Source organism: Rhagoletis pomonella, unplaced genomic scaffold, assembly GCF_013731165.1.
Source record: "Rhagoletis pomonella isolate Grant_MI unplaced genomic scaffold, Rhpom_1.0 Rhpom_scaffold_00006, whole genome shotgun sequence".
NCBI lineage: Eukaryota > Metazoa > Arthropoda > Insecta > Diptera > Tephritidae > Rhagoletis > Rhagoletis pomonella.
In genome coordinates, this window is record NW_023458560.1 from 67,406,561 (window position 1) to 67,431,096 (window position 24,536).

The 24,536-nt window shown below is 33.9% G+C and overlaps 1 protein-coding gene across 8 annotated transcripts in view; it reads right to left on the reverse strand.

Moving 5' to 3' along the window:
• Window positions 1-7,489: 7,489 nt before the first annotated feature.
• The window catches only part of LOC118741166 (vascular endothelial growth factor receptor 1-like), a 135,332-nt gene continuing 118,285 nt past the window's right edge, over window positions 7,490-24,536 (reverse strand). For 2 of the 8 annotated variants that reach the window (XM_036473033.1, XM_036473032.1), the window contains exons 6-14: window positions 16,296-16,447; window positions 14,189-14,363; window positions 13,645-14,114; window positions 13,271-13,568; window positions 12,823-12,981; window positions 11,175-11,465; window positions 10,614-11,093; window positions 10,378-10,537; window positions 7,490-7,847 (exon numbers count right to left, since the gene is read on the reverse strand). In XM_036473033.1, the coding sequence (XP_036328926.1) occupies window positions 7,496-7,847; window positions 10,378-10,537; window positions 10,614-11,093; window positions 11,175-11,465; window positions 12,823-12,981; window positions 13,271-13,568; window positions 13,645-14,114; window positions 14,189-14,363; window positions 16,296-16,447 (2,537 nt within the window). In that variant the 3' untranslated portion in view covers window positions 7,490-7,495. Of the gene's footprint in view, window positions 7,848-10,377; window positions 10,538-10,613; window positions 11,094-11,174; window positions 11,466-12,822; window positions 12,982-13,270; window positions 13,569-13,644; window positions 14,115-14,188; window positions 14,364-16,295; window positions 16,448-18,907; window positions 19,910-21,934; window positions 22,110-24,536 lie in introns of those variants that run through there. The other 6 variants (XM_036473035.1, XM_036473034.1, XM_036473037.1 and 3 more) reach the window with 6 other exon arrangements.

The following is a 24,536-nucleotide window of genomic DNA, read 5'->3' on the forward strand; positions in this document are numbered from 1 at the left end:
TACGTGCGAACAAAGTGAAAGCAATGTTTTGAACGTGTAAACATAAATTAAGCGAACAAATTTTAGTGCTCAATTCGGTTGTATTTTCAAAACATTTTTGCCTACCAAAAGGTTCATCAAACCAACCAAGCTACCAAAGGAGAATGAACCTACCAATTTTGGTCCAATTGGACCAAAACGGCAACGCTGATGCTCGTCAATGAGCGAAACCAGAGAACTTAGATAGATAGAGAAGGTGCAAATTTTTGGAACGTAAAATTGTTTGGCTGAAAAATAAATCCATGGAATATCACCACAGCGCGATTAACATTTCAAGAAGAGTTAACAGAGAAAAATGTAAATTTCTGTTATGATAATGTTATATTTGTTGCAAGTGTCTGGCTATGTGTTGCTAGGTGGCATGTGAATGCAGAAACGTATTCATGTATATTTTTTTAATAAAATTAAATAAATTAATATAGTTAAATTATATTAAATGTACTTTTATATTAGTTAGAATTGCTGATTTTCATTTCTGCATGACCATTTGTTAAATATAATTTATTCAGTAGTTAATGTTGCTAAAAACTTAAAAAGCATCTGTTCAAGTTCGCTTCTTGTACGAGTATTATATCATGTAAATAGTAGAAATGCATGTTAGTTAAAAAAATGATAAAATTGTTTTTTTCACATACTCACTTTAAAGATGGACGCATTAACAAAAAAATGTATAAAGCAATGTGTTTGTTAACTTCAAAATTAATTTTCGAAGATATTGGCCAGGGAATGCTTTAACTCCAAAACGTAGATTTGTTATCTAATAAATAGGTGAAAGCTATGCAAATATGCAAACTCATTGGTGATTTGCCGTCGGCATTTGGGTCGCAAAAATCGTTTTTTTTTTAACGATTCTTATTGTAGTTGCTACACTATTTTCAATGCAACAAATCCCAGTTTTCTAACTGCCTTAGTTTTTTCACAAACTCACTTTAAAGATGGACGCATTAACAAAAAAATTTACAAAGCAATGCACTTGTTAACTTCAAAGTTGCTCTTGACTTTTACTGCAATACTCGTAGATATTATTTGTAAATAATAGTTCTGGAGTCAAATGCAAATCCATTTCCCAGGCATGCGCATATGGATACTTGTAGTACATACAGATGCGATCAACTAATTAGCAACGAAATTCAAAATGATATTGTTTGCAAATTATGTTTATTTATTTATTTTTAATAATTTCCTTTAAAACATAATTCAATCTATAACAGAAACCACAATAATAAAAGTTTAAAAGCTTGCACAAATTGCAAAATAATAAATCAAACTTCAAAAAATTGTTATACAAATTTTTAGTTAGAATATTTAGAAAATTTTCGGGTATGCAGCTTTGTAGTCCATTCAATCATGTACACTAAAGTCCAAGTTTCTAGTCGTTAAAAATTACCGTTGATTTCTTAGAATTTTTTTTTTGTGGAGGGTGTTCGCATTTTCTTCCTATAACACATGAACCAATTTTTTTTTGTATGAAAAATAAACAGCAACACCCCAACAAAAAAATCTAAAAAATCAACGGTAATTTTTAACAACTTAAAACTTGCACTTTCTTATAATATAAGTGAATGGACTACAATACTGCATACCCGAAAATATATTAAATATTCAAATAAAAAATTTGGATGACCATTTCTTGAAGGTTGATTCATTTTTTTGCAATTTGTGCAAGCTTTTAAACTTTTATTATTGTGGTTTCTGTTCCAGATTGAATTATATTTTAAATGAAAATCATTAAAAATAAATAAACACAATTTGTTGATGGCAGTTGAATGTATGTATGTATGTACTTACATATGTAAATATGTACCCCATACACATACTCCAAAATCATTTATTGATAACGTTCTTGCACCTGCACATAATGTTACATATATGTAAGTACATACTAACTTTCTTCTTATTTGGGGCTGACAAACTTTAACTTAAGAGTCGACTTTATTTCGTCTACTAATATGCCCCAATAGTTTTGGAGTCAAATGAAAATGTATTTCCCACGCATACATATATGTATCTATATGTACTACATGCTCCATTAATTGACAACGTTTTTGCATGCATTTATAAGTACATCCATGCATACGTGCATATTGCTGTCTAAGTACCACGCACATATATACAAATGTATATATGTATGTACAACTCACGGCAGCATACATACACACATACATAATTACGCGCATATTCAAATACAACAATAACTATTTCATTCATAAACGCATGCGCATATTTCTCAAGGCCAAGTAAATTCATTCATAAAAACAACCGCAGCACATCTCCCCGCAAATTCATCACCAACAAGCGCAACTTTGTCAATCCGACACAAAAATTCTAAAATCTTAAAATGAAGAAATCTCGGCCAGCCAAGTGAAAAGTGGCAATAATTTCTCTATAACCAGTAAAATAAGTTATCTCGAATCTTGGCAATTTTTGGTAATTTTTGACAAAACACTCTATTTCTCTGTTCCATACCAATATTTCAATCATTAAGTAGTATTTTAAAGTGTCATTTTAATAAACATTAAATAAAAGTGTACATTTTCTCCAGGAAAATACATTAATTTTTTTTAATAAAATCAAAACTTCTAAAATCACAAACATATGTGGTTTTATCGGAAGTTCACAGATGTAACGTGGCAACTTAGCTCGTTTTCACATTTTTCGGTCCGAAATTGTAAAATTTTTGTCCATGACGCGCCACGATTTTTGTACAGGTGGGTCAATGTGCCTTGAACACCATTTACTTATATACAAAAAAATTATTTTATTTATTTTTTAATATTAAAAATTTCTATACTTCAAAGCGTTTATAAAAGTATATTTACATATATGCACGGACGATTTTTAATATTTTTCATCCGTAAGCAAATCTTCTGTACCATAAAAGATTCAAACACATCAAAGTACAAGCAATGCAATGTCCAAGCTAGTGCTACTCCACTGTACATGTGTATATGAATGTATGCATGTATGCGTGTAAAAAATGTCAATTCCAGTTGGTTTTTAACCCATTTTAGCGGACATAGTTTTTTTGGTTTCAGCTGGTTCCAACTGTTAATGAAGCACAATTTTTATTCCCGAGCGCACTTGTGCACTTTGTTCACATAACGGTTGTTTGTAACAGGCAAAACGAATCGAGATAGATATAGACAAATGTATACATAAATGATCAGAATGAAAAGAGAAATCGATTAAGCGGTGACTGTTTGTCCGTCCGTCCGTCCGTCCGTCTGTGCACACGATAACTCGAGTAAAAATTGGGCGTAGGACGGATGGTATTGAAAATGGGCGAAATCGGACAATAACCACGCCTACCTCCCATATAACGGTAATTTTAAGAAATACGAAAACTGCGATATTTTCGTAACTACTGAAGATAATTCACTCTAAATTGATACTTAGAATGAGTTTCAGACGGAAAATATGAATTTTATAAATTTTTGGAAAATGGGCGTAGCCACGCCCACTTATGGTTACATGTGTATATCTTGGTAACCGCTACACCAATTTCTTCCAAACTTGGCACAGTTGTTGTCCTTAGTACAGCATACTAAATGGCTAAAAATTTAAAAAATCGGACAATAACCACGCCTACCTCCCATATAACGGTAGTTTTCAGAAAAACGAAAACTGCGATATTTTAGTAACTACTGAAGATAATTCACTCAAAATTGATATTTGCAATGAGTTTTAGACGAAAAATAAGAATATTACAAAATTTTGGCAAATGGGCGTAGCCACGCCCACTTATGGTTACATGTGTATATCTTGGTAACCGCTACACCAATTTCTTCCAAACTTGGCACAGTTGTTGGTCCTGGTACAGCATACCAAATGGCCGAAAATTTCTAAAATCGGACAATAACCACGCCCACATCCCATATAACGGTAATTTCGAGAAATACAAAATCTTCAATAAATCATTAAATATTGAAGCTAATTTATTCAAAATTGATGGTTGCAACAATTCTTTACCAAGAAATACGTTTATGACAAAATTTTGGAAAATGGGCGTAGCACCGCCCACTTGTGATCACATATATGTATCTCGCTAACCGTTCTAGCAATTTGTACCAAGCTCGGTATGGTTATTGTGCTTGCCACATAAAAGCAAACCATTGAAAATTGTTGAAATCGGACTAAAATTGAGGCCGCTTTTCATATAACGGTAAATTTCAGAAATGCTTGAAAATTCAATATTTCGAAATTTAAGGACGCTAATTTACTTAAAATGTATACACCCCGGCTTATCATGTAGCGGTAGCTTTCGGAAAGGTGGAAAACATATATTTAATACTTGCGCCGGGTATTTAATGTTCGGCTCCGCCCGAACTTAGACTTTCTTACTTGTTATGGTTAATCTTGATGAAAGTTACATGTATCGTCGAGGACATGGTTACGTGCAGAATTTTAAATTAATTAATATTCTTCTCCATATAAAATGTACGAGTATGGCTTTATTAAATGTAAACTTATGCGAAAACCTAAATATTTCGTCAACCAAGGGTTAATTTTGGTGGCGTCGTGGCAATTCGCAGAAATTTAATAATTTGTCTACGTTTGGGGGATGGCGAGGGGAAGACGAAAGCAGAACAATCGTACATATTTATGCACATATTTACATTTATAAATGCACACATATTTATGCGTTTGTCTTCTTGGACGAATGAAAAATTTCATATATGTAGTGATTTAGAGATAGCCGTTTCAGTAATGTACCGTGGCGTGTACGCTAGAGGCGATGCTACTTTTTGGCGTCTCGCCGTTTGTCTTGGTTCAAATCCCGGACGGACCAAGTAATAAATTATTTTTTTTTTTTAATTGTCATATCCATATTCGATTTTAAATTTTACTATTAGCTTTGTTTAAAATAATATAAATGGATATGTAGGAACAAACGCATGCATAATTTCACATAATCGCTCAAATTTGCCAAAAGTTACTGAAAGCTTTATTGTAAATGTTTTCACTAAAATATTAGTTATTGGAATTAAAATTTTATGCGAATCCAATTTTTATTCCCATTTTTAGAAAGCGCAAGTATGTATATGTTCGTGCCACAAAAATTATTTCATAAGTAGTTAATTTTAAACACAAATATGTATGTACACTGGCAAAGTGAGTGCATCCTGTTTTTTGTTTAATATTTGCAATGTTTTTAAGTTAAACTTTTATGTTATTTTCGCCGGGAATTGCGGTTTTATGCATATAGCAAGTGCAATTTGTAAAAAATAGCGCTAATTTTTTTTATTTGTTTGCAAAAGTGCAAAAAGCCGTCAGCAATAAATAATCATTAAAAATCAACCGGATTTTTTAGCCGCTTAAAACTTGATCTTGTTCCACTAGAATTAAAAAACCGATCTATCTGCGTACTCAAAATTTTCCTAAAAACTCAAATTAAACAGGTCAAAATTTAGACGAGAATTCGTTGAATTTTTCTATGTTCTGTGTAAAGTTTGAAAGTTTGACTTGTATAGTTTTGATTAAAGCATGAACCACATTTTTATAAAAAGATAATAAAAAAAATTAATTGAAAAACATTGCAAATATTAAGCAAAAAACCCCATGCACTCACTTTTGATTGCCAGTATATGTATGCATGTACATATGTGTGTAAACTTTATGCCAAACTATCATTATTTTAAATTGTATTTGCATCTTCATAAAAGGAGAACAAGATAAAAAATTTAACAAAAATTACAAATTAATGAAAATTATGTGAAGATTTACCATATTTTCGTTTATTTGCTCACAAAGAACATCATATTTCATGTTGCTCAACATTGTATTATGTTATCAACATTAAATTCAACAGAATTTTTACATTCCGACTTGAACTTTTCTAACACTGTTAATTTTTCGTCCGCGAATAGTTTCCACTTTCAGTTTGCACCTTCTCTATCTATCTAAGTTCTCTGTCTGGATGTACAATATTCATTATTTCCTGACAGAAGAGTACATAAATACCAAAATAAATCTCATACAAGCTTTGAATTTATTTACTTATTATGAGGAGTACCGTTGGCCTAAGTTAGAGCATTTTTATTTCTTGCACAAGCGCAGTGCGACTTGCCTGCGCTACTTGCTTATAGCAACAAACCTTTAATAAAAAATTACTACCGTATTATATAGCATACAATATTGTATACATACATACATATATTGCGATATTGAAAGTGTTTGTAATGAGAAAGTTCACGCTACAGAAAAAGGTAATTGTGGTGTTTTATCTAAGTTGTATACCGGTAGCGCCCAATAAATCTCGATCAATTATTCTTTCGGTAGGAAAAAATGAAAATGTTTCACATTGATTTGATCCGTTTTAGTGAGTTAAAAAAGGGGAACAGATTTGTCTGAGATTTCTTTTCGTATAAATATGCTCTAATTATCGAGAAGTACGCCTTCCTCTTTTGCAAATATATCCTATCAGAAGTATATAAAATGTGGATATCTTTAAAACAGGAGCAGCTAGGATTTCAATTTAAGCGGATTCTTAACCTTAAGATATCAACAAATACAACCCTGCTTTCAGATTTTGTCGACATTTTTATGCAACCTATCTTCGCTTCCTGCCCACCGTGTATGAGAAAAAAGAAATTTTATATAGAGAAAAATAACAAATAAGAAATATAATTTGGGAAATGTTTACCTTAATCGGAAAAAATTTAATTAATGTTTAATTCATTATTTACATCGGAGAAAAACTGTTTGGAAAAAAATTCCACATTTTAGATTTTTTTAGGAATAAAATTTTAGGAAAATAAATATGGATTTTATTAGAAAAAAAACGTTTTTTTGGAAAGTCTATATTCTGAAGATTTTTCACAAAAATAATAATCTAATCAAAATCAGAAAAAATTTATAAAAAAAAAAACTTTGCTCGGAAAATTTTAATAGCTTTTGAAGAAATTTTCTTTTGAGAACAAATTTAATTTACGAATACCCCTTATTACGCAAAAAGCAGTTTTTTAACAAAACTATGTCTACCCAAATCAGAAAGAATACACCAAACGTTACAAAAAATATTTTTGAAAATAAAAGTTTTAAAAAATATTTTTTTACGATAATCATTTCAAGGAAACATAATAATACATCAATTTAATCAATTTAAAAAAAAAAATTTTATAGGAAAAGATTATTTAGAAAAATTATCTTTAACAAAATTTAAAAAAAAAGTTTTATGTATGAAACAAAATTATTTATTTAGAAAAAACACTTCCAAGGAAAATTTTTTTTTTAAATTAAAGAAAGAGATTTTGAAAAAAGTTGTTAGATTAATGAAAATTTCCAAATTTCGTTTTCCAAAAAAATGTGTTTATAAAAAATTAGTCTCTAGCTAAAAAAATGGTTAAAATAGTTTTTAGTTGAAATAAATGGTAATTTTTATTTGAAAACTAATTTTTTGTTGAATTTTTACTTAATTACTTAGCCTTCGATGAATAACATTTTACATTAAATCTTTTTAATTATAGGCGTATGATGCTAAGAGGGTTACAAAAAAAAGATTATGGTCGAATTGAACATTAAAAACAAAAAAGATTTTGGAAACAATTATGAGATGTGTACCTCTACACTCACCTTCAGGTATTGTGGTCATCACCGTCTGCTCCGTTGCACCACTATCCACATGTCCCTCATATAAATCGGATTGCCGCAAATATCCAGCCGAATTAGGACGTCCAGCGCGTGTGCCGGAGCGTGGATCATTTTCAGAGTTTCTGCGATTATTTGCCGTATAATTATTGTTCACATTATTCATATGATTTACATATTGATGATTTGAAAAGGACAAATTAACATATTTTACTCCATCACTGATGCACAAACAAAATGCCATAAAGCCATCCAAGTTCATACGTGTAGTTATTGTTGTTTGTTATGAGCACCATAAAAGTTATGTATTCCAATGTGAGGGGGGACACAAGCACCAATCGTATGCGTAGCAAATAGTAGGAGTAGTGGTAGTGATAAACATTTTCCAACACCACAAAAATTTATTTAAAAACATTCAAATATACAAATGTCGTTGGTTAAAGTGTTTTAGGAAAGTAATATGTAAGCAAGCATGTAAAGTGGTACCATTCAATAGTTAATAGGGTAATACATACATAGATTTCATTTTTTTTTGTTTGAGGTATGAAAAATAGGTTAAGAAATTAAAATTTTAGAAACTTTTACCAATCATTAACATAAATATGTAAAAAAACATACATTTGTATGTATTTATATGTATCTACATACTAGGGCTGGGACTATTCGTACATTTGGATATCCGTTCCTTTTGGTTATCTGGATATTCGGATATTTTAAAGAATATTTGAAGGGATTTGTAATTTTTTTTTAATTACTTAATCTATCGGGTTGCAAAGTAAATATTGAAATGCAAATTCTTTTATTTTATTGTTAATTTTTGGATCCGAATATCCGGATATCTCTACACTATTCGGATAACCGGACTATCCGGACAGCAAAAAAAAATCTCAGTCCTAATATATAATCAATCATTAAATGATATGGAGTTTTTCGACCATTTTTTAGTTCAAATATTAAGAAATGTTAAATAATGATTGCAAATAATATAATTATATCGTCGCGTATCAAACAAAATGCAAAACCGCGTATGTGAGGTTGCATAAATTATTTTCTAGAGAGTAAAAATACTCATATTTCAAAATGGTTTTCTTGTTTATAAAGCAATCGCATTTCTGGCTGGTATATTTCAGGACGAATGGATAAGGATTGAGCCAAGAGCTTGTGTGAGCAAATCAAAATTTTTGCAGAGTTGTATATATGGTTTATGAAGAATTTTATCAGCTTTGATTTGACGTATCTGCTTTTAAGATTGTTAAATTGGTTCGTAAGATATACGTGAATAAGGGCAAACACTTTTTGTTTTGAGCTGAATAACGGTAAATTCAAAACATCTCGAAAACGTATCCACAGAAATAAACTTAACTCGATTTTCGGAATCACCGAGCAATTCTACATAGAAATTGGATAGTGGCGTCTGGAGAACAAAAACCAAACTAAAACTCGTGATCCAGTGTTATTAATTCGTCGAAATATATTTTTATTTATTTATATGCTATGTTACCGCATAAATTTGGAGCACGTTAACCTAGTTTTATAATTTTTTTTAAGGAAAGATGGTACCTCAGAGGTAGTCCCATACTAATTTGGTTTAGATCCGATCATTGGATCATGAAGAAATTATCACTACTCTTAAATTTGCATACGAGAATTGAAGTTGGTTTTGTTTTTTGCTTAAAAATTACTTGTTTTTATGAAAGTATAGATCGTTATCTAACAAAAACCATGTACGTAAGTCCGAATTTCACACTTTGTAAAAAATTGGAAAATTCGGCAAAATTCAACAAAATTGTATCAGATTTTCCGTACAAAATATGTTCGAATTTTTTTTTATTTGGGAAAAAATTGTCAAAAATCAACGGTAAGTCCAAACTACTTCAAACTTCTACTTTATTAAATTGAATTGGCTACAAAAAGTGCATACTTTAAATATTTCTGAGAAATCGAATTAAAAAGCTCGTCATTTTGATGGAGCTTTGTCGAGTTTACCTAAATTTTAGGAAATCTTTAGGGAAACATTGAGATTTTTTAAAGGTTTTAAGAGGGTTGCCAAGTGTTTAAAAATTCAGTGAAACATTAAATGATTTAGTAAGTAAAATGAATTATGCATTTCAAAATGGGTATCAATCGAAATGGCTGTGAAAGGCTTCACATATACTACATGAAGAAGGGTTGCCAACTATTTAAAAAGTCAATTCGGGTAACTAAAATATGTCTCACAATGTCAGACGAAAGAGGTTTAAGAAGGTCTTAGTTTGAAAATATTTTGAGGAGGGTTGAAAAGGGGAAAACCTGAAGATTTAAAAATTGTTTGCTTAGTTTTTGGCCGAGCATTTACTCTAAATTATGAGAAGCTTAAGAAGAGAAGCTTTTGTATGGCAGAAGTTACCTGTAGAGGAAGAAAACAATTTTTTCGATGTTACTCAGCTCAGGGATTTGAGCCTGGATTCTATCGATCGCTTGTGTGCGACTCTAACCAATAAACTACAGCGGCCAACTAACCACTCGGTTGCGGTATACATACACTACTTTATAAAACTGTATGTATGTCTCATTGTTAAAACGTACTTTTTTAAAAGTATTTTTTATATCGGGTTAGTAATATGTAAGCGATTTTAAATGCAGTGTTAAAACAAACAAAAGGTAAACAAAAAAAGCTCAATTTTACTGCTACATGCCATATTAAAAAAACTACGATATATACTACGATATATACCAGTAACTAATACATTTTTGCACAAAGCGTTGTCATACCGATTCAATTCGAAATTTTCCGAGAAGCGTTGCTTTGTAATGGTCGGATCGATTTTGTCAGTCTCCGGATGGATTTGATTTATAAAACGTTTGCGATTGCGCAGTAAGAAGTTTTGCACATTACCATATCGGCAGTATTCCACAATAACCATCAGTTCACCTGAAATGAGATGCCAAGATTTATGTTATTACTATTCCGGCTATACCAAAAAAAAAAAAACAATTTAACTACATACGTTGTGCGATATTCCTTGTGACGGCGCCCAACAAATTAACAACATTCAAATTTGGTCCCAAATGTACCATAATTTTCAATTCCGTGACCAAAGCGCGCATCACCTCATTATCCGCTATGCGTTTCACCATCTTCACAGCCACTACAGTCTCCTTTTCATCAGGTCGTATGCCCTCAGCATGCGCCTTCAAAACCACACCAAAGGCGCCAGCGCCCAATTGTTTGCCCAATTTAAGCTTTTCGCGTGGAAATTCAAAAGCTCGATCATATGGCAATAAATCTGCTTGCTCGTCCAGTGTCAGCGCTGGATTTATATGCTCCACATCACCTTCTTCAAAGTTGGCCAAGCCGGCGGCTTTGTAATCCCGCAGCCGTCTCCGTTCACGCAAAACACGCACACACAAGTAGATAACCAGCGCAATGAGTATGACGAAGAAGAAGAGTAGGCCAAGTATCCAGCCGGTGCGCATGCGTGGTAAGTCTGTGTAGAAATTGAGTTTTTTTTTAATGCTACGCTTTCAAAATTTATGAGTTCCAATACTTATATGAAAAAGTAACTTACTTGTGATTTTAACAGCGGAACTAGCGTCAACAGAGCCCAAACGATTAACGGCCACACATTTATAGATACCTTCATCTTCGGGTTTTATATATTGTATGACTAGCTTGTTACCATCTTCTTCGATGGCTATATTGCTGCCATTGGTGAGTTCTATATCGTCTTTGTACCAGTGCACATTTGCCGCTGGTATAGCCTCCGGTGTACATTCCAATTCTAGGAAGTCGCCAAGTTTGCGCTCCAGTTTTGCATTTTCATCCAAATTGGTGTGTATCATTTTGGGAGGCAGTGGTTCTACGAGTAAATCAAGCGTAATTAGCTATTAATTACTTGCCAAAGGGCTAATCCCTAAATGTATTTGAATTCTTTGAATGAGGAGGTGCATTTTCATTTCCAAGACAAACTCTTAAAGTTCACCAAAGAGTCGAGAAAGTTTACAGATATGTAATATTATCCCATGTTCACGCTATCGTGCTCATCCTTGCTATAGGCCTCGAGTATAACGGGTAATTGACCTTGTATTCCATCCACCTCCCGACGGAATACAGTACACACCCTATCTCAGAATTTGGTTGAAGAACGCCGCATCTCAGATGCCGATTCAAAAACGCCCTTTCTCAGCACAGTTTCAATGTATTTTCATCTGAGAAAAGGCGTTTTTGAACGGAATTCTGAGATAGGGTGTTTTTCCAAAAAATTCTGAAATAGGGTGTTTTTCAATCAAATATTGAAGTGGGGCGTCCTTGAAAAGTTTTCTGAGATAGGGCGTTTTCGAACTGGCTGCTGAGATAGGTCGATCTTCTCCACAGGTGACGAAATACACTGGAAGGTTTGGCTTTGATTGGTCAGGGACGACCTGTGTTAGTGTTTGGCCGAGCTTTACCTCCGATTTGTGGAATCTACCTTGGTGTTGTCACACAAAGGGGAGGGACCTACAGTTTTATGCCAACTCCAAACGGTGATTGTATTTTTAAGAAAAGCTTTTTTGCATGTCCGAAATGCGCTCGAGAGGGGACCGCTAATAGAATTTTTTTCTTTTCATTTATTTTTGATGTTCGTCGGAAACTGGGCTCGATACTATGCCCTGTGGCCCTGCGCAACTCTAACCATTATACTAACTAAAATTATTACGTTTTGTTTAATAAAAAAATAATGTGATAATGTTAAAAAAAAATACAAGGATGTGCAATAGGGCGCGTCAATTTGTATGGAGGACCTTTTCGACTATGCGCGTATGGCACTGTAGGATTCTAAGCAAATTTGGGATGAAATCATGGGTCTAAAATCAGTTTAGAGTTTGCCGAATTGCGAAAATAGATTTATTTTACTTATTATCTGCTTTCGCAATTTAGCAAACTCCAAATTGCTTTATAGAGGCATGGTTTCTTCGGAAACTTTGCTTGGAATTAAAAGTAGAGTTCTCATATGCTATACGCGCATAATAAAAAAAAAATTGACCCGCCCTAATGTGCAAGCATAAGATTGTTTGTAAAAAATTAAATTCAAATTATCTAATTCAGTATTAAATTCCTGAAATTTTTTTATAAGCAGAGCTAAAAAATTGACTTCGCTGTAAACTATCAGAACTGGTACGAGTATATGGGACCTTTCTTCATTTTATATATTTCTAGGTTATTTCCATTTGACTTACCATACACAAAAATACTGATATATTTGCTTTCCTGCTGATCGTAGTTGTTCGCATTTCGTGCACGACACTCATAGCTGCCCTGCGAGCGTTCTTGGATATTATTGATTTTCAACGTCCTTTGATACGAATAGCTGGTTGAGGAGTTGGTAATCACAAAATCTATGTGAAAATAAACAAGGGAAAAGGGGATACATGAATACATGTTTAAGAAGCTCTTACCAATTTTGGCTGGTATTATCAATTGCGAAGCGAATAATCTTGGCAGAGCAAACGGTTTGGCGAATACACCTAAAATTTGCATCAAAAGTGTTCGCGTTGTAAGTATGTAACTTGTACAAGCGAATACTCTAAATGAAAATTTTAGGTGTGCTCGCCAAACCGTTTGCTTCTCAATTGTCAATACCAGCCTTAGTTTTATGTACAGTGGTTTTTTGCAATGCCAACTTACTGTTGCTCTCCTCCACAAGCTCGCCATCCTTATACCAATCCAGATCGTCTGAGAAGTAGTAAGATAATGCGGCACAAGTGAGCGTCACCTCATCGCCGCGCGCAATCTTCTTATTCTCATCAATGCCCACTATGGTCATATTATCACTTATATCGCCGATAAGCACATGACCTTTGCCCTCGCCCATACCTTTTGGGTTGGCTGCCAAGCAGTGGATAATGCCTGGTTTTTCAGGCGTAAAATACAAATCGTGTATGTATTCAATAGCCAACTCGCCTGGTTGTGCATTGCGTGTGGACTAAAGAAAACAAACAAACATAAAATTTTGTATTTAATTTCATACAAAATATAATATTTAACTAAAATTTACACACATTGAAATTTTGCTCTAAACGCTTATCACACGATGGCCATCGCGGCGATATGCTGCACGGTGTAAACACCCAGGATACTATAGCCGTTGGATAGGACAATACCCTGCACTGCAAATGCGCCTCTTCACCAGCTTTTACGTAGACATCTTTCACTGTAACTTTGGGCTTATCTGTGATGCTCACATTGAATTGTAATTCTTTCACGAGCAACTCATTTTTGGCGCGTATCACATACTCGCCACTGTCTTCGAGTTGTGCATTCAAAATTTGCAGCGTGATCGAGGTATCTGTAGTGTTGATCATATACTTTTTCGATGGATGAATTTGTGTCTTATCAGGTTTGTACCAGGTAAGTGTGGGGAATGGATAACCACGGTATTTGACGTTGATCTGTACCTTTTTATTGGCAGAGCTGACAATCTTGTAGTAGCCTGAGGGTTCGCTAATATTTATGTAGCCCTCATCGCGATCTAATGATAATGGTGTAGGGATGAAATGAAATACATATATGTGGAAGGCAAGACATATTTAGTAGTTTACTCACTTAGTACAGTCATTTGATAATTGTTACGCCCAACATTGTTCGAATGATCAGTACAAATGCACTTGTAAAGACCAGAGTCCGAATTCTGTGCGTTCAATATCGTCAACATTGCTAGACCCACTTGATGAGTTGATGTTGAATTAATAAATCTGGGCGTAGTTTTTACCATGCGATGCTGTGAATACGATTTAATCGATATGTAAATGTTTTAGGTGAAGTGCTTGAGGAAGTCAACGATCCTCTGATCTTTGGATACAGTACTGATCGCGATTTTCAACTTTATTTTTGCTTTGGGTTGATCTTTATCTGGACGTTGATTTTGATAATACTATTTATTATTGCAATAATCGTAATTTATATAGAGCTAGATCTGAAATATTTTGATCAAAACCATGGGGTTAAAAATCAAACTTCGAAGAATTATCTTGACCACGGCTTGTAACTAATTACTAAATAATTGCTCTTAAAGCTGGTCTCTAAATTAGTCTTTTTCTTCTTAAAAAGGGCGTAAGTACCTGGTACTCATGGAATTTGATGCACAAAGCCAATGAGCCGAATTAGTCCCAAAATTGCTTTGTCCTATAGTTGCTTTGTAAAGTTGTGAGTTTGTCCGGAAAGGATCTCGAACAAGTCTTGAAACGGTCTCGAAATGGACACTTGCTAGTTCCAAAATAATCCCGAGCTAGACCCGAAATGTTCATAAAATATGTAGCAGTGGAATAGTCTCGAAGAAGTCCTGAAATAGTTGTGAACTATTCCGAAATGGCCCTGAAACAGTCCCAAAATTACTCTGAACTATTCCCAAAATAGTTCCGAACTAGGCTCAAGTTGTCCACAACTAGTCTCGTAATGGACCCGAAATTGTGGTAAACTAGTCACGAAATGCCTCTGAAATAGCTCTGGAATGATCCCGCATTAGTCCTGAATAGGCCCGAAACGGTAGAAAAAGTCGTGAACTTGTCCCGAGATGATATCGAACAAATCTTGAAACGGTCCCGAAATGGTCCCTTATTAGTCCCAAATTAATAACGAACTAGTTCCGAAATTGTCTAAAATAGTCCTGAACTAGCCCCAAAAATATTCCTGAAATAGCTCTGAACAGTTCCCGAAACGGTCTCGCAATGATCCCTAACAAGTCCCGAAATATTCCTGAAATAATCCTAAACACGTCCCGTCTCAAACAAATTCCGCAATGATTCTGAGCAGGCCCCGTAAATATTAGGAACTAGTTCCGAAATGGTCCTAAACTAGATGTAAACTATTCCCGAAATAACAGATTATCGGCTGAGATGAGGAGAGCTAAGATGTTTACTTATCAAAAACTTTCCCCATTGCTTCTCTTCTTTCCGAAGTTATGCCAGTTATTCAAACCAAGTGTGGACAGATCAAAAAAGTAGCCCCTTTAGATAGTAAGTTGGTACTAGTGCAAATTAATTTGCATCACTTCCGTCTCACTCGCCTTCATAAAGTTTACGGACAAGCATATGTAGATACCGCGCAGGCGCATCTGGATGCTAATGTCCGCATACTTTCTATACGTTGAGGAGAAGGACCGCCGAAAGCAGTTCACCAACTTATACGACACGAGGACTGAAACTGGTTATGGACCTAGTAATATCTAATAATGCAATCCGGTCGTAGACTCGGCTACCAGCAGGATTAGTAAATTCTCGGACCACAGCAGGATACTAGGAATACAGAATGGGTAAGATTTTCTAGGATAAAATCCTAAGATATAGACCTAAATGCAGGCGACGTAAGGAAGATTGGGAAAACTATAGGAAAAACATCAATGACGAACAAAGTCGAATAAGGTTCGGAAAGAAAATACTGGAAGAAGTTCTGCGAAACATTGAAATCAACAAAATGTCACTTAGATTTTCTGAAGTTTTCCAATAACACTTGGATGGCTCCCACTTTGCTGATTATCTGGTTATCCATTTACTATGTGGTTATATTTTTATTTTGCTTCCAAACAGAAACAAACTGAAGAATAACAATCTTTAACCAGTTAACCTATTAACCCGGAATATGTGATCAAACCAATAATTTTTGTTTAAAATTAGGAAACTATTACAATTAATTTATATTTATCTTTGGTTCTCACCTCTTTAACTCCAGCTGGTGTTTTCCATTGTGTTGTGTAGGAAACATCGAAGGCGATTTTCACATAACAATTTAATGTGAAATTTTCGCCAACATTGACATGTCCACGAGAATTGGAGGTTATGACCGGTTTCTCGATATATTTCGTGCTCGCTAAGAATCCAATTTGTGTTCGTTTTTTTGTTTTTGTTGAATTTCATAAAAAATATTGATATGTGAGTAAATCTTTACTTGATTAAAGGTTGTTAACAACTAAAAGCCAACATTACTTTGGGATCATACATAGAACAGAAAAGAATAAGGAACACGAATACAATACATAAAAAGAGCAATACAAAATATTTACACATGTACAAAAACCATGCAAAACGTAATTTATACAGAAAATTTACAAAAATAAAAATTAATAAAAGCTTTGTGAAAGCTTTGAAGATATGAATATATGATATGTATTAATATGTGTATGTATGTACATAAACTCATAGTATTTCTTAAAAAAGCTTCTAGGGTAATTAGTTTTTGATAAAAATCGTGAAAAAGCTTCCACATGAAAATATGTTAAATTAATGTAATGAAAAAGTGAAACAATGTGATATAGATTTTTAAATGGGTTGAATGAAAATTAACATACAAGTACATAAATGCACGTATGTATGTAAAATTACCATAGCCCACTTAAGCTTTCAATTTAGAGTTTGTGCGTAATGTCTTCATCAAAGGTCTCTTGTACGTAGAATTCTATAGTGTAGATCTAAAAAGTTTCTATTATTTTTATACTACAATACATTTTAGGAAAGTAGCAATAGTTCAAAAAAAGCTACCTTGCGCATAAGCTTTCAACTTAAAAGCTTTTTTGAAGCAACGCTTTTTCATAATAAAAACTATGCGTAATTATATTTACCTAGCTCTGCCCAGTAAGCGAATTAAGCTTTTTTAGGTTTTCTACTTTAAAGCTTCCGGCGGCCATTTGTATTTAATGCAGTTGTCTACTTTAAAAAGTTTAAAGCAGCTGTAATAAACTCGTAGAGTCATACAACGGAATTATTGGTAATAAGTAGCATAGACAATTTTTAAAAAAAGCTGATAACATAGTCAATTCAAATAGAAAATGTATAATAAGTTTAAGAAGCCACTTAAAACTACAAAAGCGTTGCAAGTAGACAAGGTGGTCCCCATAACCAATTTTTAGTATCTCAATTTACCTCTCATGTGAAGCTTTTATAAAGTAGAAGTGCACTCGATGGGTGTAAATTTTCTATAGATCGGCGAGCACAATTAGAGTAAACTAATTTCCAAATCCATAACCTCTCACAATAACCTGATAGATTTTTTAATAATATCTCCTAAGAGCAGTGCGCTTAGACCACCCGAGATGAGCAAACAAAGTGTTCACCCTGAGAGCGGTCATAGACAATCTACAGAAAGTTTTGAAAAGCATCTCTGCAGAAAATGTTTTGGTCATAACTGGCTTAGACTCAGGTAGGGGCATCTATCTTTTTTCTATTTTCCCTTTCCATTTGTTATTCTTTTTTCTAAGAATAACACAAGGAGAGTCAACGTGTTTCTCCACTGGCAGCCATAGCAACCTAGCCTAAATAGCTAAAGGAATTGAATTCATTGATAGCTGCAATTTTTATTGAAGCTTAAAAGAAAAAGTGGTCATACATCTCCGAAGAATTTTAGATCAATCAGCATCCCTTCATGAGATATTAATTTACCAGTATATAAGAGATAGGATTTCTCGAAAGCGATTAAGTGTCAGCATGCCTACCTAAATGGTCGATTAGTGAAATCTGGATTGCCTAAAATTGTCAAAGGCATAGAGAAGTTTTTAATAAGAAGAACTTTGTAGCTGGTGCCTTCCACGATATAAAACAAGCTATTAATAACGTGATACCCAGGGCACAGAATTAACCTAGCGGAAACGCCATGCTCCGGTGTACTATCGATTAGGAGGGTTAACATCTACTTCTTCCATAGCCAGGCTGCAATCAGAATTCTAGGTTCACTTGTAATACGATCGAAACTGATCAGGGACTACCAGACTTCTCTCTCGATCGCACTTTCATATCCAGCTTATTTGGGTCCCAGAACACACTAAGATTGCAGGAAACTGCATGACAAATGAATTAGCTAGGCAGGGTACCCTCGAGGTCATTTTTCTGCACAGGGAGAGAATAGAATTTCCTGTCAGACTACTCATGGACAGATCGGCTTTTACTCGTAGTAGACTCAGTGAGCGCTAGGCGAGGATACCGACAAGCAAAGTTGCAAAGCTCTTCTGACCGGTGGTCGACAAGATAATACCAGATGGTCCTTGTCGAACCAAAGTTTTCGAATGAATAATGTTTCGCGTATTAAATGGTATTTTAAATGGCATTTATGAGAACATTGAAAACTACGAGTATTATGGCAAAAATTATAGCAAAACTCAGATTGAAATCAAACGAGAAAAAAATTACAAAACTTATTAGAGCGCATGCGCTTATAAAATGGAATAACAAAAAAGTGTGCGTCTAACGACAATGGAATTAGGAGGGTTTGAAAATTCTATTTGGACATTAGAAGCTTTGAAAATAAAGTGCAAATTTCGCCATAAACTTTTAAACTTACAACGCTGTGTACCACGAAAGCGTGAACTATGCCATCTTGTAGTTGGGGCAGCGCGTTGCAAAAAGGATCGCTTCGTTGCGCGCACGTGTGTGACGAACGGTGAAACAGTCGTCGTGGAAGTCGTGCTATATTCAAAACTAACTTTTTCAGTGTCAGCGTAAGCGTCTGTAGCTACTTTATATGTTTTGCGATAGTCAGTTGTAGTGGTCACGTGCGTCCTGGCATAACCTTCACCATTATTAGTAACACCAACAACATCCTCAGCTAGTATGTTAACGCTATTATCATCCACAATATTGCCATCACCGGGATTAGGGAGACGATCAACAGCAATACCAATACCAACACCAACATTAATATCCACATTTTCATCCACATCCGATGCTACAACTAAGTGATTTGAGAGTTTATGAAAATTATGCGTTGCTCTCAGATTAACAACATCAAAAATGCGATTAGTAACAGGCACAATTTTGTTAGTTACTGTACTTGTTGCTGTTTTCGTGCTTCGGCTGGGTCTTGGTGGGGGAATGCTCTTAGTTTTTGGGATTATGGTTCGAATGGAATTGAGTTTTGACGCGATTATTGTGCTAGCTAGAGTAGTAGCCTCCACCGATGTTATATCCGATGCTTCAGATTGTTGAGATTTTATATACATTCATATCGGTGTTGTTTTTATGGGTGAATTTGTTTTTTATTTTTTATTTTTAAAGTTGTTTTTTTTTTGTTGTTTTGATTAGTATATGCAAAAACCATCGAAATAAGAGAAAGGTAAAAATGGTGTTTCCGGGAGAAAAGAAAAAAATTAAGTATTTAAAGATGTACGCAAATTTGTATGTGCTTGATTTTTGTCTAAGACTAAAATAGATTTTTCGAAATTTCTCTAAATTAATCTATACCAACACCATTTTTTAAAATAATATTTAAACTACGAAGAAATCTGAAGTTTAAAATTGTATTTAAGTCATAAATATACTATAGTTTATCTAGAAAAATTTATATTCACTATCTCTATAAAATAGGGAGTTCACAAGTCGTGCTATTTGTCATATTTGCTCTTTTATACTATTTTTTTAGAACAGTTTTAAAAGTGTTGTTTTTGCTTTACAAGTAAAATTGTTGTATTACAATACAACTTTGAAAAATATGTTTACTTTGCTATTTGTGAGTGCTATTGGATCAGACATTTCTATTTATTTACATTTTTCCTTGTCTGAGTACAATAAAATATTCAAATTTTAAATAAAAAAATGGAGTCATCTCATGGCAATGGAGTAGTTATCTTTAATTTATAACATATTTAACTTATTAAAGATCTTTTTTAATTCAGTGCAAAACTAAGCGTGTTCGGGGAAAACCAAACCATATGTGGACAGTGTCGGAAGAGAAGTCCCTAATTGATTTTCTTTTAGAAAACCGCCTATTTGAGGTTTTTTCCTTAAACACATATGTATAAATATAATTTGGAAATATAAGTACATATTTGCAGAAGCCGTCCGCCCAGGATTTTTATACGCGTTTCTGTGTAGAAAAAAACTAGAAATTCAGTGGAAGCTGGTGCGTTCTAAAGTGCGTAATATGAAAACGAATTACAAGAAAGCGAAAGATTGGGAAGGTTCGACAGGGGCAGGTAGCATGGATGGATGATTTGCCAACAACACAAGCATATTCAACCTAAAAGTTTCATCGATCTCTTCCTCCTCATCTTCATCGCCTAACAAAAATGCACCAAATAAATTTAAAAAACTCATAAATGACTTATTTGACGACTCACTTCCTTCCATCATTGCGTCCTGCGCGTACTTCTCGCAAATCGCAGCCATTAATTTGCTTTTCTCGCTTCTTCTGGGCATTATAAACTTTCTAAAGCTGTTTTAATTATTTTGATTTTGTCAAATATAATTGTTAAAATATTGTACAATAGCACACGAAAAAGTATGGGATGCTCATAAGTTTCATTTTACAACTGTTCTAAAAAAATAGTACAAAAGAGCAAATATGACAAATAGCACGACTTGTGAACTCCCTAAAGGCGCTGGCCCAATGCAGGCTTGCTTTGCGCGCCTTGCTGACTTCAATTTGCTTTGATTTACTTTGAAAACTTGCTTGGCCGAATGGAGGCTTGGAACTCTGTCAAAATAACCAGCTGTCTGGTTAAAAAGCCAATGTCTGTTCCCTTAACGTTAATAATTATTTTCTAGAAAACTAAAAAAATGTATCAAAAAGTTTCAGATGTATTTATAAATTATTGCGAAATAATGTTTGTGTTTAAAAGAAATGATAATAATGATACATGCATATCTATATCAACATTTACTAAAAAAACTATAACTTAAAAAAGCGATTTACTTAGAGAAAAGAGCTATAAGAAATTTTTTCCTCTCGTGTGAACTTTGTAAAAGTGGGCTTTGCAACTTTTTACTATAAGATAACGATATGTTAAATATAAATATGGAAACAATGAATCATTTTTATTTCATTTCGAATTACCTGCATTTTCTGTGACCTTTTTAAATTAAGTAAGCAAATTTTTGTTTGAATTTATATATTTTGAAAGGAACATACCTCTTTGTCAAAAGCTTACAAAACGCTTTCAAATAAAACATTTGCCTATTTCAAACTTTGAGGCGCTTAAAGCAAGTGAAGAAAGGCTGCCATTTGGCCAGCCTTTATACGTTTTAGTATATTCCAAATAATTTTTGACACTTCTCGCAGCGAAGCAAGCAAAGTAAGCCTGCATTGGGTCAGTACCTTAAATATAACAAAATTAAAAATCAATTTAAAAATTAAAAGAATATCTCAATCACCTTTAACCACAATAAAAAAAAAAAAAATTATCCTTCGTCCCATCTGCCAATTTTAGTAAAAATTTTCAAACATTGCATGAAAATTTAAGCTATTCAATAACATTTCCTTTTTTAGAAATAAAAGTAACAGTATTACATAAGAAAGAGATAAGGTACATAAGTATTTAGATAGGTACAAGAGACACAGAAAACAATCACAAATGTGGGGTGCAAAACTCACGATTAATAGGTTCGTTACCAACAAAATGGATCTCAAAAGTTTGTTCCTGCTCTTCATTATCTAGAGACGGCACTTTCGGGCGGCACATATAGCTGCCGCTATCGGTAATGCCGCGTATTTCGACGACGAAACCGCGTTGTGGATCATAACGGCCGGTACTCTCACTGGAAAATGTCTAAATAAGCAATAAATGAATGTTTTTTTTTGTGTTGAATTTGAAAAAGTCTAAAAAAAATACTTAAAAATTATTATCAAGAGCGAGCGGTAAGCGTGTGAAGAGCGTAGTAGTGGTGACAGCATGATACAATAATTTTTAGAAGGTAGTTTCACTTCTTCTTCTTATCCGCCATATTAGCTATCTGACAGAAAACGTGTTTCGTATTTTTTGTTGTACCAACTTTTTCAAAAAAAAAATCCACCTTTTGACGTTGGAAAAATAAATAATAATTTTCGAATATTTTTAAATATTTGTCTTCATAGAAAGTTAACTGCTGCTTTCGTGGATATTGCAACACACGGAATAGGTGTAATGATACAGCTATAAGAGCCACCGCATACCACAGAGTTTATCGGCCACCTATTTAAATAATAGGGCTCGCTTGAAATATGTACATGAAGATGTATGGAGGTGCGCACACTACACGAGCTTAATCGCTCCTACCAATAAGTTGTGGTGCAATGGAAAGACTAGCGAGCCCATCTAAATCGGCGGCCGATAAAGTCCGTGGTGTGCGATGGATCTAATCCATTATAAACAAGAAATATTGCCGTTATATTTTAATTTTTATGGGGGAATGTTTCCATTATGGCCGTTCGTTAAAGGTGCGGTGGGCGAAGGGGAAGTGGGCGTGGCACCTCCAACCGACCTTTTTGGAGAGGGCATGAACCGCCATTGACAAAAATGCAACCCCCGACCACCTAGGCCCCCTATGGTTCCCTACGGACCCCTTAGAAAAATGGACAAAAATCGCAATTTTTACTTGCGTCCACAGTATTTTTGTGGATAATTCCTTTCTGCGTAGGCGGCCTTCGGCCGCGCTTAGGGATTATAACCCTTATTATGTAGAATTCTCCTTTCTGTGTGACCTAACTGGGGCAACCGCCCCAGTGATGTAAACTTGGGAAAGGATGAGGTAACTAGAATTCCCTTTCTGTGTGGTAAACCTGGGGCTGCCGCCCCAGTGATGTCTATTTTGGTTACTGGGTGTTTTATAAAAATGTCTTGTATATAAAAATGTGTATATAAAAATGTATTGTGCAAATGAATATTTAACATATTTCAAGCGAATAAACGCAAATGAAAATTGTGCTTTTTGGCAATTATTCTAAGGGGTTTCTAGGGAACCATAGGGGACCTAGGTGGTCGGGGTTGCATTTTTGTCAATGGTGGTTCATTCCCTCTCCAAAAAGGTGGGTTAGAGGTGCCACGCCCACTTACCATTCGCCCACCGCCCCTTTAACGAACGGCCATAAAGGAAAGCCAACCCTTTTTATGATTTTTATTCATGTGATTAGCAGTGGCAAAAATGTATGTATTAAATAAGGATATTTATATTTAAAATTAAGTGATCAGTTATGAAACATATAAATCTTTACATGTTCTGTTAAAAAATATCTAAAATAACAAGCGAAAATCCCCAAGTTCTATATCGTAGCAGTGGCCACATTGCGTGTTTGTCACAGACACGGTCGGTTTATATCAAAAAATTTGAACTGAAACTACCTTCTAAAAATTATTGTATCATGGGTGACAGTGTGTTTTATGCTTGTGTAAATGCATATAAATATACCACCACGATATTGGCTTAAGTTAAAAGTGAAGCGAGAAATATAAATTGCCTTCTAATGTTAGAGGCCACCTTAAAATTTCCCTGCCTAAGTTGATGTTTTAGATATATGTATATTTGTTTTAATTTGAACATAATCAAATTGTTATTTGTAAGTAGAATATCGGTCAAATTTTGGTGCTATCATGTCGGTGTATGCTAACTAATGCTTTGTTCAGATAGCCAGCTAAATTGAGCAATTAAGAAATTATAGTTATTTAATTGTCAATGAAACACAATTTGTCAATTTATAATTTAGTTAAAAAAAAGAGACTAATGCTTTCATTTATAATTGGTGTAAGCTAAAATCGATTAGCTAAATCGACCTGAATGAATTTAAAACTAAATTTACAAAATTTGGTTGGCTATTTAAATATCGTTTAGGGGTAAGCATTTTCTCTCAAAATTGATGTAATATACAAATTGTGCGTTTCTTAAATTAAATAAATAATAAATATCTACTGGTGATTTTTGGGAGAATAAAATAAACGAATGTACGAGTTACATGTACTGGCTATATTCAAAATTTACTCCTTACAAGTTGCTTTATAATAAACTAGCAATTACCCGGCGTGCTTCGCTGCGCCTTAAATGTATTTTTGTGTTGTATAGTAGGGAGATTTCAAATTATATAAATATACGTTATTTGAATATTGAATTAATACACTTTTGAGGAAAGGGTGCGATAGTAGACTCCAGTTATAAGATTATAAATTAAATTTCCAAGAGAAAGTCGGTTCTTTACATATTTTCTAATTACCTTCGAAAATATATTA